The sequence below is a fragment of the Cetorhinus maximus genome, chromosome 5 (assembly GCF_964194155.1).
Source record: "Cetorhinus maximus chromosome 5, sCetMax3.hap1.1, whole genome shotgun sequence".
Lineage (NCBI taxonomy): Eukaryota > Metazoa > Chordata > Chondrichthyes > Lamniformes > Cetorhinidae > Cetorhinus > Cetorhinus maximus.
In genome coordinates, this window is record NC_135883.1 from 2,622,904 (window position 1) to 2,637,032 (window position 14,129).

General features: G+C 43.5%; 1 protein-coding gene across 3 annotated transcripts in view; it reads right to left on the reverse strand.

The window, feature by feature from the left end:
- msraa (methionine sulfoxide reductase Aa) overlaps window positions 1-14,129 on the reverse strand; it is a 385,986-nt gene that overhangs the window by 190,563 nt on the left and 181,294 nt on the right. For all 3 annotated transcript variants that reach the window (XM_078541424.1, XM_078541426.1, XM_078541425.1), the window contains exon 3: window positions 4,740-4,859. In XM_078541424.1, coding sequence (XP_078397550.1) covers window positions 4,740-4,859 — 120 coding nt within the window. The remainder of the gene's footprint in view (window positions 1-4,739; window positions 4,860-14,129) is intronic.

Genomic DNA, 14,129 nt, shown 5'->3' on the forward strand with positions numbered 1-14,129 from the left:
GACTGGAGAACAGCTAATGTGGTTCCACTATTTAAGAAGGGTTGTAGAGATAAGCCAGGGAACTACAGGCCAGTGAGTCTCACGTCAGTGGTAGGGAAACTATTGGAGAAAGTTCTGAAGGAGAGAATCTATCTCCACTTGGAGAGGCAAGGTTTGATCAGGGATAGTCAGCATGGCTTTGTCAGAGGGAGGTCATGCCTAACAAATTTGATTGAATTTTTTGAGGTGACCAGGTGTGTAGATGAGGGTAGTGCAGTTGATGTAGTTTATAAGGATTTCAGCAAAGCCTTTGACAAGATCCCACATGGGAGACTTATAAAGAAGGCAAATGCACATGGGATACAGGGTAATTTGATAAGGTGGATTCAAAATTGCCTTAGCTGTAGGAGACAGAGGGTGATGACAGAAGGATGCTTTAGTGACTGGAAGCCAGTGTCCAGTGGCGTACCACAGGGATCTGTGCTGGGTCCCCTATTATTCGTCATTTATATAAAGGACATAGATGACTATGTGGGGGGTAGGATTAGTAAGTTTGCAAATGACACAAAGATTGGCCGGGTGGTTAACGTGAGGTTGAGTGTCTTGGGCTACAGGAAGATATAGACGGGATGGTCAAATGGGCAGATAAGTGGCAGGTGGAATTTAACCCTGAAAAGTGTGAGGTGTTACACTTTGGAAGGAGTAATTTGACAAGGAAGTATTCAATGAATGGCATGACACTAGGAAGTCCTGAGGAACAAAGGGACCTTGGTGTGTGTGTCCATAGATCTGTGAAGGCGGAGGGGCATGTTAGTGGGGTGGTGAAAAAGGCATATGGGACACTTGCCTTTACCAATCGAGGTATAGATTACAAAAGTAGGGAGGTCATGTTGGAGTTGTATAGAACCTTGGTGAGGCCACAGCTGGAGTGCTGTGTGCAGTTCTGGTCGCCACATTATAGGAAGGATGTGATTGCACTGGAGGGGGTGCAGAGGAGATTCACCAGGATGTTGCCTGGGATGAAACATTTAAGTTATGAAGAGGGGTTGGATAGACTTGGGTTGTTTTTGTTGGAGCAGAGAAGACTGAGGGGCGACCTGATCGAGGTGTACAAGATTATGAGGGGCATGGACAAAGTGGATAGGGAGCACCTGTTCCCCTTAGTTGAAAGGTCAGTCACAAGGGGACATAAGTTCAAGGTGAGGGGCAGGGGGTTTGGGGGGGGATGAGAGGAAAACCTTTTTTACCCAGAGGGCAGTGACAGTCTGGAATGCGCTGCCTGGGAGGGTGGTGGAGGCAGGTTGCCTCACATCCTTTAAAAAGTGCCTGGATGAGCACTTGGCACGTCATAACATTCAAGGCTATGGGCCAAGTGCTGGTAAATGGGATTAGGTAGGTAGGTCAGGTGTTTCTCACGTGTCGGTGCAGACTCGATGGGCCGAAGGGCCTCTTCTGCACTGAGAGATTCTGTGACCAAAGGATCCGTTTTAGTGATATTAGTTGAAGGATAGCTGGATTGTGGGGAGCGAAGCCTTCGCCTGCTCCAAATATGGTCACCAATGCTTGCTCATTATTTGGAAAATAGGGTAAATTAATGTACAGAGAATGGCTAATTTACTTTATACCACATAAAGCACAGGTAATTTAATGATAAAGAAAACAGCAATAAACAAATTTACATGGAGAGACTATCACATTGAAGAACAGGCAAAGTACCTGTGAAAATGAATCATTATATTCACCATTGATAACATCATGCAGTGCAAGATTTTCTTTCTCTTTTTAATAACTTCTGAGCTCATCAAGGTTAAGAATACCAGTGTTGAAGAACAGAACATTTTTTCACTCACTGTTAGCATGAAGCACTCCCACTGCATGTATGGCACGATTGAGGCATAAACCTCTACTCTCAGCACGACACATTCGCATTAACAAACCAGTCCTCCATGTAGTCTTCGAGGGGAATTGGATGAGTTGTTGCCAACTTGCACAGTTTTACATTCTTAGCCACTAAGCATTGGATTGATACTGGATAAACTCAATTTTCCTAAAGAAATCTCTGGAGTGGATTCAAACTAAGGAGATGAAAGGATTGTATTCTTACACATTCACCATCCAGTTCTCTTTGTGATATAAACGCTCTGTATTTATTAGAATATATATCTTGGTTAGAAAAAGCCTTTGTTAACTGTGAGCTCAAATACGAACCGATCTGACCACTGACATATCTCGAAAACGATTAGCCAGTATTACTAACTATTTTTAAGTTTGATTCTGTGTACGATATTTGATTCTTTAGATATTTAAAGTTATTCTGCAGTTCAGTCCAGGAAATACAGTTTTGTTTATCATTTATGTTGCTCAAATACTTTCAATCTTCACATTTCAGACACCCTCTCAATGTGTCGCAGGCTTTCATTTTCAATAAGAGGCTGGCTATTTGAACAGTTTCAATTTCAAGGTTAGTATATTCGGTATTGCATATTACTGCTTTTTATATCTGTTCCATTTTCTTCAGTAAACAGACACAAAAGAGCGAGCACTGCTCCTTCACTTACAGTGTGGAAGACATTGTTACACAATGGAACACTTCATTAGAGTCACGCAGTCATAGGGACACAAACTTAACCCAGCATTTCTCAGTTAAGCAACTAAGTCAACTCTTCAATAAAGTGAGAATTATGACTGAATACCCACATCTTACTAACTATGTGCAGCAGTTCATTTTAATGTATTTCACTGTGCAGGGTAGGCAAATTTCTCAAATAAAAGACTATATGGAGCTTTTTAGGACCAACAGATGTCTCAAACTAGCTCTTGACGGCCAGTGAAGTACTTTTGAAGTGTAGTCACTGTTGTAATGCAGTCAGTTTTCACACAGCAAGCTCCCACAAACAACAATGTGGTAATGACCAGATAATCTGGTTTTTGTGATGTTGATTGAGGGATAAATATTGAACTAGATATGGTGGCTTTCTCTCATTGTGTTGCATTTCCTATTTGAAGTGGGGGGGGCACTACGCACCTGCTTTTCTTCGAAGCATTGCCAGGGCATCTTTTACATCCACCTGAGCAGGCAACTGAGGTCTCAGTTTAACATCTCATCCACAAGAAGGACAGCACCTCCAACAGAGCAGCACACTCTCAGCACCCCACTGGAATGTCAGCCTTGATTTTTGTGGAGTGAGACTTGAACCTGGAACCTTGTGGCTCAGAGGCAGAAGTGCTACCACAACTGAGTCAGGTCTGACAAGCAAATAACAAACGATATAAAATAATGATAGCCCTTACACAAGGAAATTGCTGTAAAAAAACTAATATATTATTCATTGTACAAGCCTCTGAACAACCTTCGAGAATGTGTTTTGTATATCAAAGGAAAGATTCCTTATATTATTTTAATGCCTGCTTCCAAATTAATCACAGTCCTTACCAATGATTGGGGATAAAGTCCACCTTTTTTCTCATCAGTTTGTTTCATCGTGCGAAAATTATCATTTTGTTACAAATCCTTAAAAGGACTGCAGGGGAAAAAGTTCCTGGACATTTGCTGTGTTGTTTAAGAGCAGTGGTGTTCCAACACACCAAGTTAACAAATGGCAGGATGTAGGTCCCCAATATAATTCCCCACCCTCAATCAGTCATGGGAGCAGGGGTACAGAGCAAATGTTTCTTTAAGAAGAGGGCAGGAAAACGCCACCTCCCAGGTGGAGTTATGCTTAAACATTCTTGCCCACAAACGATAGCCTAAGAGCAAGTTGCCAACCCGCCTTCACAGCTGCAAAGTGCGTACGGCACAGGGAGAGGTAAAGAGTAAAATACTTGAATTAGAAAAGAATCTATATTTTTAAACAAATACAAAATACCAGCATTGTCTTGGGTCAGCTGGTAGCATTTTCAACTCTGAGCTAAAAAGTAGTAGGTTCAAGTCCTGCTGCAGATACTTGAGCACAGAATCCAGGCTGACACTCCATTTCAGTACTGGGGGAGCGTTACACTGGGGTGAAGGTGCCATCCTTTGGATGAGACGTTAAATTTAAGTCCCGTGTGTTCTCTCAGCTGGATGTAAAATATTCCAGTGCACGTCCTGGACCATATTTATCCCTGAACCATTGCCTAAAAATATATTGTCTCCCCATCATTACATTGCTTTTATCAGACCTTGCTGTGCACAAATTATTTGGCACATTTCCATTACAACAGGGACTACACTTGAAAAGTACTTCATTTGTTGCAAAGCAGTTTAAGACTTCCAGAAGTTGTGAAAGGTACGATGTGAATTTAAGTCTTACTTCTTTATTCCCCCTTTTTAACATATTGGGATATGTTGCGTTACCTCCCACTATCGCAGTGCAAATGATCAATCTATAGTTGAGGTGATTACAGTGAAATCATGAATCCTTCAGTATGGTTGTGCATTAAACTACATGTGGTACATTACACGCACAAATAACAGCACATAAACCGCAAAGATCTATCGCCAAAAGTATTTATTGAGTGATTTCAAAACTATACACTCATCCTTTACTTTGCCGCATGGTTCAAGACAACATCTGAATCCCTTGGTAAAATTCCTGACTTGTAATCACTGTCAGGTATCCAAACATCTATGTAACATGTAAGCTAGGAACTTTGCGGAGTAAAATTATGCTTCACAACTTTATTTCAATACTTTGTTAGCACATGTACAAGTGTTTCCAACTGTGTCATCACCTGTAATGTCATTTAGCCTGAAAGCACAGAGAAAAATTCACACATACCTGTACAGGTCTCCTTATAGGTTGGGTTTGGAGTAAATCCACCAGCATATCCAACCTGGGTGGAATAGACACCTTTTTGAACCCAGAATTTTCTCTCAGCACCCCAGAAACAGCCCATGCCTAAATAAAACAAAAGAATAGAGTGGTAGCATAAGTAAACTGAATGGGAATATAATACACACAATCGAATGAATAAATCGAGATCAAAGACAAGTAAAATAGCTTATCAAGACCTTTAAAGAAGTGCTGAAGTTTAAGTATTTATTTTTCGGTTTTTGCTTTTCAAAATGCAGCCACTTGCCTTTTAAAAATCATTATGAATTCCACTTGCATCATTATTACACCGGACTTGTAGTCGAAAACTGGGTGATGCAATGGATTAGTACATCATCATTTCATCCCTTGGACCTCAACCTGAATTCAGCCCAAGTAATTCGAGACAAACATCATTCTAACTTGTCTCAGAAGTCTCAGCCCTATAGCTCCTTGAAAACAAAGGCCTGTAGTAGGACTCGAAACGTCAACTCTTTTCTTCTCCGCCGATGCTGCCAGACCTGCTGAGTTTTTCCAGGTAATTCTGTTTTTGGCCTGTAGGAGAAAGCTGCTCCCATTGTGCTACTAATTGCTAATCCCATTTAGAGAAGCTATTTAAGATGGCTGATGTAAGGAAAGGAAATGTCAGTTTGGTGTGGTTGGGACGTGAGCTTTTTGAGGTTCTGAAGAGTATATGATGCTTTACTGTCCCCAATCTGGGAGTGCTTGGTCAGGTTGTTACAGAACTCCTAAAGTGGGAGCGTGTTGCATTTCCTAGCACTGACATCCATTTTCTGGAATAGAAAACTCTGTCTTTTTAAATACTTGAACAGATCAAAATGGGGCAAATGGCACATAACTTACACTTACTTAGGTCCTAACCAATTAAAAAACTGCAAGAAAACCAATGACGTTATTTTTCCAAAAGAAAAGCCAAATCATTCTATTGGATATTTTATACAAATAAGAAATGGCAACATAACAGAAGGTTGGACTGAGAAAGTCACCACATCTAGTTCAACCTGTTTAGGCCACTAATACAAAAGAAAATATTGTGGATGCTGGAAACCGGAAACAAAAACAGAAAATGCTGGAAATGCTCAGCAGGTCTGACAGCGTCTGCGGAGAGAGTAACAGAGTTAACATTTCACGTCTCTCCAAAGATGTTGCTCAGCCTTGAGTATTTTCGGCATTCTCTGTTTTTATTTCAACCTGTTTTGGTGTGTTTAGCAAAGTGGCGTTAATTTTAATCCTGCTTTGAGAGCCAATTTCCCTCACCTCCCTATTAAATCAAGATCAATTTCTTTTGAATGCTTCAGTGGAGGAGGACACTTGCTCTGCTGTGTAGCAGCTTAATCCAGACCAGTAACAGGCCCAAACTTTCCTCTTACTTAACACCCATTTTCAGACAGTCTTATGGCATCCAGAAGAGGTAAATAGATCAGGGAGGCATATTGTCAATTCTCAGCTTGTAAAAACCACGATTAAATTCTTCCTCCATGGGTTATGTGGGTTGGCAGCTGTGTCTGCTAATTGTAGCCTGCCACACACAGATGATATTTAAATACCCCTTTAAAGTTCTATGGTGTAGTTCCACCCCCTGGACACCTGCGGCCCGCTCAAAATGAACACCAGTATGAAAGTAATGTTGGTGGTTATTAGGTATAACAGACAGGTGCTCTGAGAACTGTGTGTGCACTGAAACTTATTTCTGCTCTTGCTCAATCTTGCCTTTAGGTACAGCATTAAAATGTGTGTCACAAGAGAAAATGGTGGCTCCATTGGAGACTTCCCTTTACCTCTGTTTTGGGGAAGAAGGGGCTGAGGGGAACAACAACTTGCATTGGTATAGCACCTACAAACTAATAACAAAGAACCAAGGTGCTTCACAGGGGCATTATCAAACAAAATATCACACTGAGGTCAGAGGGAGAAAGAGAGAGAGAGAGAGGGCAAGAGAGAGTGAGCGAGGGAGAGAGAGAGACAACGGAGGCGAGAGAGGCAGCGAGAGAGAGGGAGGGTGAGGGGGGGTGAGAGACACCAGGAAACGAGGGTGAGGGCGCATGGGGAGGGCGCGTGGGAGAGAGTGCAGGGAGGGCGCGAGCGGGAGAGTGCGGGGAAGGTGCAAGGAGGTGAGCGCGAGGGGAAGAGCGCATGGCCCTAACGCTGATCCGAACTTCTGCACGTCACACTTGTCCAGATGTGTTCCAGGCTGGCATTCCTGCTGACGTGGGTGGTAAATGGTGGGGTGATTCCGGTGAGCAGGACTTATAAATAGATGCAAATGTATTAAAATGACATTCCTAACATGCAGCAGCGGGAAACACGGCCAATCATTGATGGAGCGGATGGTCGCAAACTGGTTTCAGAACGGCATGAAACTGACTTTGGCCTTCTCACCATTTTGTCCGCTTACACTCGCCATGACGCCCGATGCCAACAGGGACAGAAAATTCCGGCCTACGCCTCGAGCAAAGTTGGACTCGCTTTCAAAATCTGCCTAAGACCATTATGCTGATGTTCCAGTTCTCCATAAGACACACACTGACCATAAATCCAGTGCCTCCCAGCTCCACACCTATGGCTTTAAGCTATTTGTTGCAGTACACCATGCAATGTATGACATTGCAACCTACTTCTGAGACAACCTGACTGGCTTGTCCATTCATTGTGAGTCAAGCGCCAATAATGTCTTCACAGCCAACGTAAAAGTTGGGCACACATTAATTCACTGTGTATAAACCACCTCAGATCAGATGGCCCCTTTCAGCGTTTGCCCATTGCCACTCATCCTGAAGTCCATGTTGACAATTTCAACAACCACCACATGTCACAGGGTCACAATTCTGATGACGAACCAAGTAAACAACTGGTGGTCTGGGCCTCTATGGCGATCGCTATCTCCTCCAAGCAAACAGGTACCTTCCACTCATATAGATGGAGGAAAGACTACAATCAGACCTCGGTTTTGTCTCCAGGGATGAGGTTGATGGGCCTTCTCTTCATGCATCGCTCACTTCCCACACAACCAACATCCATCAGCCGTATCCCTATAGGAATAAAAGGTATCTCTGAACATGTCCACTGCTGGAACTTCCATAAAGTCTACTGGGATGGATTCATGGCAGAAGTTGAGCAACACATTACTAGCCTCAATCCTGTCCCTAAGAGCTACAATAAGTTCTACCAGACTATGAAAGGTGCAGCCAAAAAAATACATTCGACGTGGCTTTCCTAAGTGCTTCACATCTTGCTGGCTGCCTGAAACGGGCAAACTCCCCCTGAAACTGACAAACTCCCCCTGAAACTGGCAAACTCCCCCTGAAACTGGCAAACTCCCCCTGAAACTGACAAACTCCCCCTGAAACTGACAAACTCCCCCTGAAACTGACAAACTCCCCCTGAAACTGGCAAACTCCCCCTGAAACTGGCAAACTCCCCCTGAAACTGACAAACTCCCCCTGAAACTGACAAACTCCCCCTGAAACTGTCAAACTCCCCCTGAAACTGTCAAACTCCCCCTGAAACTGTCAAACTCCCCCTGAAACTGTCAAACTCCCCCTGAAATTGACAAACTCCTCCAACAGTATTAAGCTTCTGGGATCCAGATGTTGTCACCGAGCTCTTGGCATCTCTGGATATGGCTAGATGACAAAGGTGGCAAAAGACTGTGGAGGAGGCTCAATTTCACTCACTCAGCTAGAAACCTTGGCACTGCTGCACCTGCTCAACATCAATGTTCCAAAGTATCAGCAAAGGCCATTGTTTCTAGGCTGTTCCCCAACTCCAAGGTCGTCTCAACTGAGGAAGCTTGCCGTGAAGTTCTGAAGGAATTCTCCAAGTCCATTTCATCATCTCACACATCCCCATTTTCTTTTCTCAACACCAGAGCTGACACTGACAAGTCTTTCGTTCTATAAAGCAGGAAAAGCAGCAGGCATCAATGGCATCTATCCTGAAATCCTCAAGCATTTGGGACCTAATAGATGTGACTGGTTGGCTTCTTTATTTACTGGCATCATTCCATCAATCTGGAGAGGGGCTAAAGTCATTGCCATCCTCAAGGTGGGGAAACCCGCTGCTGACCCAGCTAGTTATCGGCCCATATCCTTGCTATATACCTCTTACAAACGGAGTGTCTCCTCCTGGACAAGCTCTCTCCACTGTTGGAACCCAACCTCCCGAAGGAGCAAGTCGGTTTCAGACCTGGTAGGAGCCGTGTTAATCAAGTATTCACACTTACCACCCACAGTCAGGCTGGCTACCAACACACGATCAAGACAGGTGTTGCACGCATCAATGTTTCATCAGCATAGGTCGCTGTCTGGAGACATGGTCTTCTTCTGTTGAAAGCTGCCAGACTTCTCCAGTGCCAGGCTACAATACAGGATTTCTCTCAGAAACCAAACAAGCTCCATAAAACCCTGAATGATGGACTTCCCCAATGCTCTGTTTTAGCTCCAATCCTCTTCAACATCTACCTGAGTGACTGATCTCCCACCACCTCTAGGAAGTTTGCCTGGGCAGATGATCTGGCCCTTGCTGCCCAGGCAACCAACCTTGAAGATCTTAGCAGCACCCTACCCCAGGACTTAGAAGTAATGGAGCAATAATTCAACCACTGAGCTCTCCACCCAACTAAGACCACAAGTCACTCACATAGGAACATAGGAAGTAAGAGCAGGGTTAGGCCATTCAGCCCCTCATGCCTGCTCTGCCATTCAACTAGACCATAGCTGATCTTCTACCTCAAGGCCATTTTCCCACACTACCCCCATATCCCTCGATACCTTTAATATCTAGAAATCTATCAATCTCTGCCTTAAATATACTCATGACTGAGCCTCCATAGCCCTCTGGGGTAAAGAATGCAACCATCATCATTTTTAACTCTCCTTCAGTGAAATGGTGAGCGGTAGTCAATTAGCACCTGGGAAGGCCATTTGCATTTTAAGTAACTTCCCAGAGATAGATGGGCATGTCATGTCTATCTCTGTCTGTCCAGAAGCCACAAAAAGTGTAACCTCACTTTCCAGAGTCCATTTTGTGAAGGCATACTCATCTCATACTACTTTTAAGAAGTAAAATGTCCAGCTCCCAATATGCTTTACGGACCTTAACATGGCATGGAGACATGATTGAAAGTTCATCTCGGGGTCAAATAGGACAGAAATTGCAAACAGTCTGGTTCAGCATCAGACAGTTGCCAGGGAGAGGGATGAAGTCAATAGCTTAGGGGCAAAGTTTGGGAAGGATCCTGTTAGGACCTCCATAGAGACCAATACCACTTAAAAAGAAATTCAAAATTCCAGCTAATAGCGGAAAGCATAACACAACAAGGATGTCATGTTTAAGACTTCTACTGTAATAAAAGACTAAGTAAAAGCACTATTGACTAAACACTATCTTTGTAGGCAACTTATACTTTAAATCACAAAACAGAATATTCCCCTTTTCCTTTTAGCATAACCGAAAACACACTTCACAAATATTCTTTACACTGTCCTTCAAGTACGCATTCAATTCTCCAAGAACCAGTCCAAGGTAATTCTTAGCTGTCTAGGATTTACTTCTGTTCTTTTCCTTTCCCAACCTGGGAACATTTAAAAGCAAAATGTCTTTCGCAGTGAGGTTTCTTCCCCAGAAATTCTTCCTCTAGGACAAACTAGGTAAACCTTCAAGCCTCGTTTTAGCTCCTCATAAATTCAGCCTTTTCAATCTGACCATGTACTTCCACCCGCATTCCTGTATCGTGAACCATCGTGTCCAGCTCCTTATAACTGCATTCCCTCTCCTGGATACTGGCAGACTAACACGGTCTATGAGTTTTCAGGAATACCCTTCCCCTCTCAAAGCCTATCTCCATGGCAACATGAATCACATGGGCCTTATATCCAGACAGGAGTGCTGATTAGATATCCATGAGACCCCAACTCTCTTATCTTGGAAGCAAATGGGCAGTTTAAAGCACAACTGTTTACAACCCAACATTCTCAATATTTTTCTGGGGCCTTGGAGACTCTCAGTGTGTTCACTGTTAGCACACAGGCTGCTGCCACTGTCTCCAAGTGTAAACACCTTACAACTTTTTCCCAATAAAACAATCCCAGCCCCCTTTAATCTCTAACAATCAAACCACCCAAGTTTGGTGTCAGGCAGACTTCAGAACAGGTCACATGACCTCCTACATTTTACCTTAAAGACACAGTCCCTAAAAATAACAATAATTGCTTCATTCTTCCCAATATTTAATTGGAGGAATTTCTACTCATCCATTACTGGATGTCAGACAATTTAGAGACAGTGGAGGAGTCAAGAGAGGGTGTGATGCAGTAAACCTGGGTGTCGTCAGTGTACACGTGGAAACTGATGTGTTTTTTGATAATGTTGCCCAGGGGGCAGGATGTAAATGAAGAATAGGAGGGGGTGGGGGCAAGTATAGAGCTTTGAGGGACACCAGAGATAACGTGAGAAATGGAAGAGAAGCCATTGAGGCTATGATTAGAAAGGTCAGAATGGAACTAGTCCCAACCAGCTGGATGAGGATGGTGTGATGAACAAAGTCTGCAGACAGGTCAAGAAGGAAAAATAGGGATAGCTTCCCTTTGTCATAGTCACATAGGAAGCCACTTGTGACTCTGATAAGAGGCATTTTGGTACTGCGGTGGTGTAAAAACATGATTGGAGAGGTTGAAAATACAGAGTTCTGGGAATGACGGGAACAATTTTGGGAGATGACAACATAGTCAAGAATTTTGCAGAAGGGTTGTTGGAGATGGGGCAGTAGTTTGCAAGGACAGTGGGGTCAAAGGTTGTTTTTTTTGAGGATTGGTGATGACAACAGGTTTAAAGGAGGGAGGTACAGAACCTGAGGGAAGAGAACCATTAACAATGTCAACTAACATGGGAGCCAGGAAGGGAAGTTGGGTGGTCGGCATTTTAGTGGGAATTGGATCAAGAGAGCAGTAAGTGGGTCAGAGAGGGCATGAGGGGAGATAGGAGAGAAACCAGAGAAGGAGGAGACAAAGTTCAGGGCTAGGGCAGTGGGGAGGGAGGAATTTCTGGATGCTGGACTAAGGGAAGGGAGGGAAGTGATGGAGGCAGCTGATCAATTGGTCTCAATTTCAATGACAAAGAAATCCATGAGCTCCTTGCAACTTTTGTTGGAGGAGACTGGGGAGAGAGGGGATTAACAAGAACACAAGAATGAGAAGGAGTAGGCTAACTGGCCCCTCGAGCCTGCTCCGCCATTCGATAAGATCATGGCTGATCTGATTGTGGCCTCAACTCCACTTGCCTGTCCAGCCCCCATATCAACTCCCTTCTCAAAAATCTATCTAACTCACCCTTGAATATCTTCAATGATCCAGCCTCCACTGCTCTCTGGGGAAGAGCATCCCACAGGCTAATGACTCTCAGCAGAAAAAAATTCTCCTCATCTGAGTCTTAAATGGGAGAGCCCTCATTTTTAAACTGGTGTTATCTAGATCTAAACTCCCCCACAAGGAGGTACATTTCTCAGCATCCACCCTGTCCGGTCCCCTCAGGATCGTGTATGTTTCAATATGTTTCACCTGCCATTCTTCTAAATTCCAATGGGCACAGGTCCAACCTGCTCAACCTCTCCTAAACCCCTCGGCCCAGAAATCAGTCGGGTGAACCTTCACTGAACTGCTTCTAATGCTATTATATCCTTTCTCAAGTAAGGAGACCAAAACTGTGCACAGTACTTTAGATGCGGTTTACCAATGCCCTGCACAACTGTAGCCACACTTCCCTACTTCTGTATTCCATTCCCCTTTCAATAAACACCAACATTCAATTTGCCTGTCTAATCACTTGCCGTACCTGCACATTAACTTTTTGTGATTCATGTACCAGGACACCCAGATCCCTCCGTACCACTGAGTTTTGCAGTCTCTCTCTATTTAAATAGTATATTGCTTTTCTATTTTTCCTGCCAAAGTGCACAAGTTCATATTTTCCCACATTATACTCCATTTGCCAAAATTTTTGTCCACGCACTTAGCCTATCAAAATCCCTTTGCAGTCTCTTTATGTCCTCGACAACTTATTTTCTTACCTATCTACAGTAGAGAAAAGAAACCAGGGTTACATGTGCATCCCAGGATGATCTTGGAATAATGAGCAGTTTTCACAGACGAGAGCAGAGGCCAACAGTGTTTAACGTGGTCCGGCCAGATCCGGTGGTGAATGGCTAAGCCCGTTTTCTGCCACATCTGTTCAAGTCTGTAGCCCTTGGACTTAAGGGAGTGGAGATGTGAGCCATACAGAAGGATTGGCCCAGGTTGAGAGAGAGAGAGAGCAATGGTTTTAATGGGAACAAAGGTAAAGGTGGAGGTGAATTTGTGGTTGAGCACCAACTGCAGCAAAGTTACACAGATTGATTACCATCCACCATAGAGGGCAACTGGCACGTATCCATAATTACCCAAGCCAGCAGGTTTTCTTTGTGCATGTGCATATCCGCCAGGGAGCCACAGGGGTTGGTAGTAGGCTCCTCTGACTGTACCATCTGCAGCACTACAACTCTGTTGCCTTTCTTTGATTTTTCTTTCCCCCCCAAAGGCTTGGTTTATAAACAGTGATCAGAATTGCATTATTCCAAGTGTAACAGGTAATGATTTTTGGTGAGTTAGCATCGCCACCTAGATTCTGCTACGTTAAGTACAAATACGCACATTTTGTGGTGATGGCAGGAAACATGGCTAAGCTTAAAATAGCAGTTTATCAACCGAAAGCAAGAACTGTCACACACAAATTGGAAATTGGATGCAAGTGTCACTACAGTTAAACTGAGCAGTGGTGAAATGGAGGATAGAGGGAAGGGGAATCACTTAGGAACATCAGTTATGTCATCATCTTGGTCAGTTAATTTTCCTTCATTTTACAATAGAATAAAACTGAGCTTTGCCTTCAGCTTTTTGCCAATATGTAAACCCTGAAGAACAAAAAGAGAGAAACATAATAAAAAAGGTAGCTCCAGTCAAATCAGGGAGAGCAGAGAAGGGTAAACTGGCTGAAACTTCTGTACATTCTTCCAAAGAATGAAACTGTATCAGTATAACCAATTTAATATTCCTCAACTGTCCAACCTTTGATACAAGCAGGTCATAAAGGACAGAAGGAGGTCATCATACTTGTCCCTGCTCTTTGGTAGAGTTATCCAATTATTCCCACTCCCCCTGCTCTTTCCCCATATCCCTGTGATTCTTTTCCTTCAAGTGTTTATTCAATTCCCTTTTGAAAGTCACAGTTGGATCTATTTCCACTACCTCTCAGGCAGTGCATTCCAGATCACAGCAATGCACTACAACAAAAAAAATCCTCATGTTG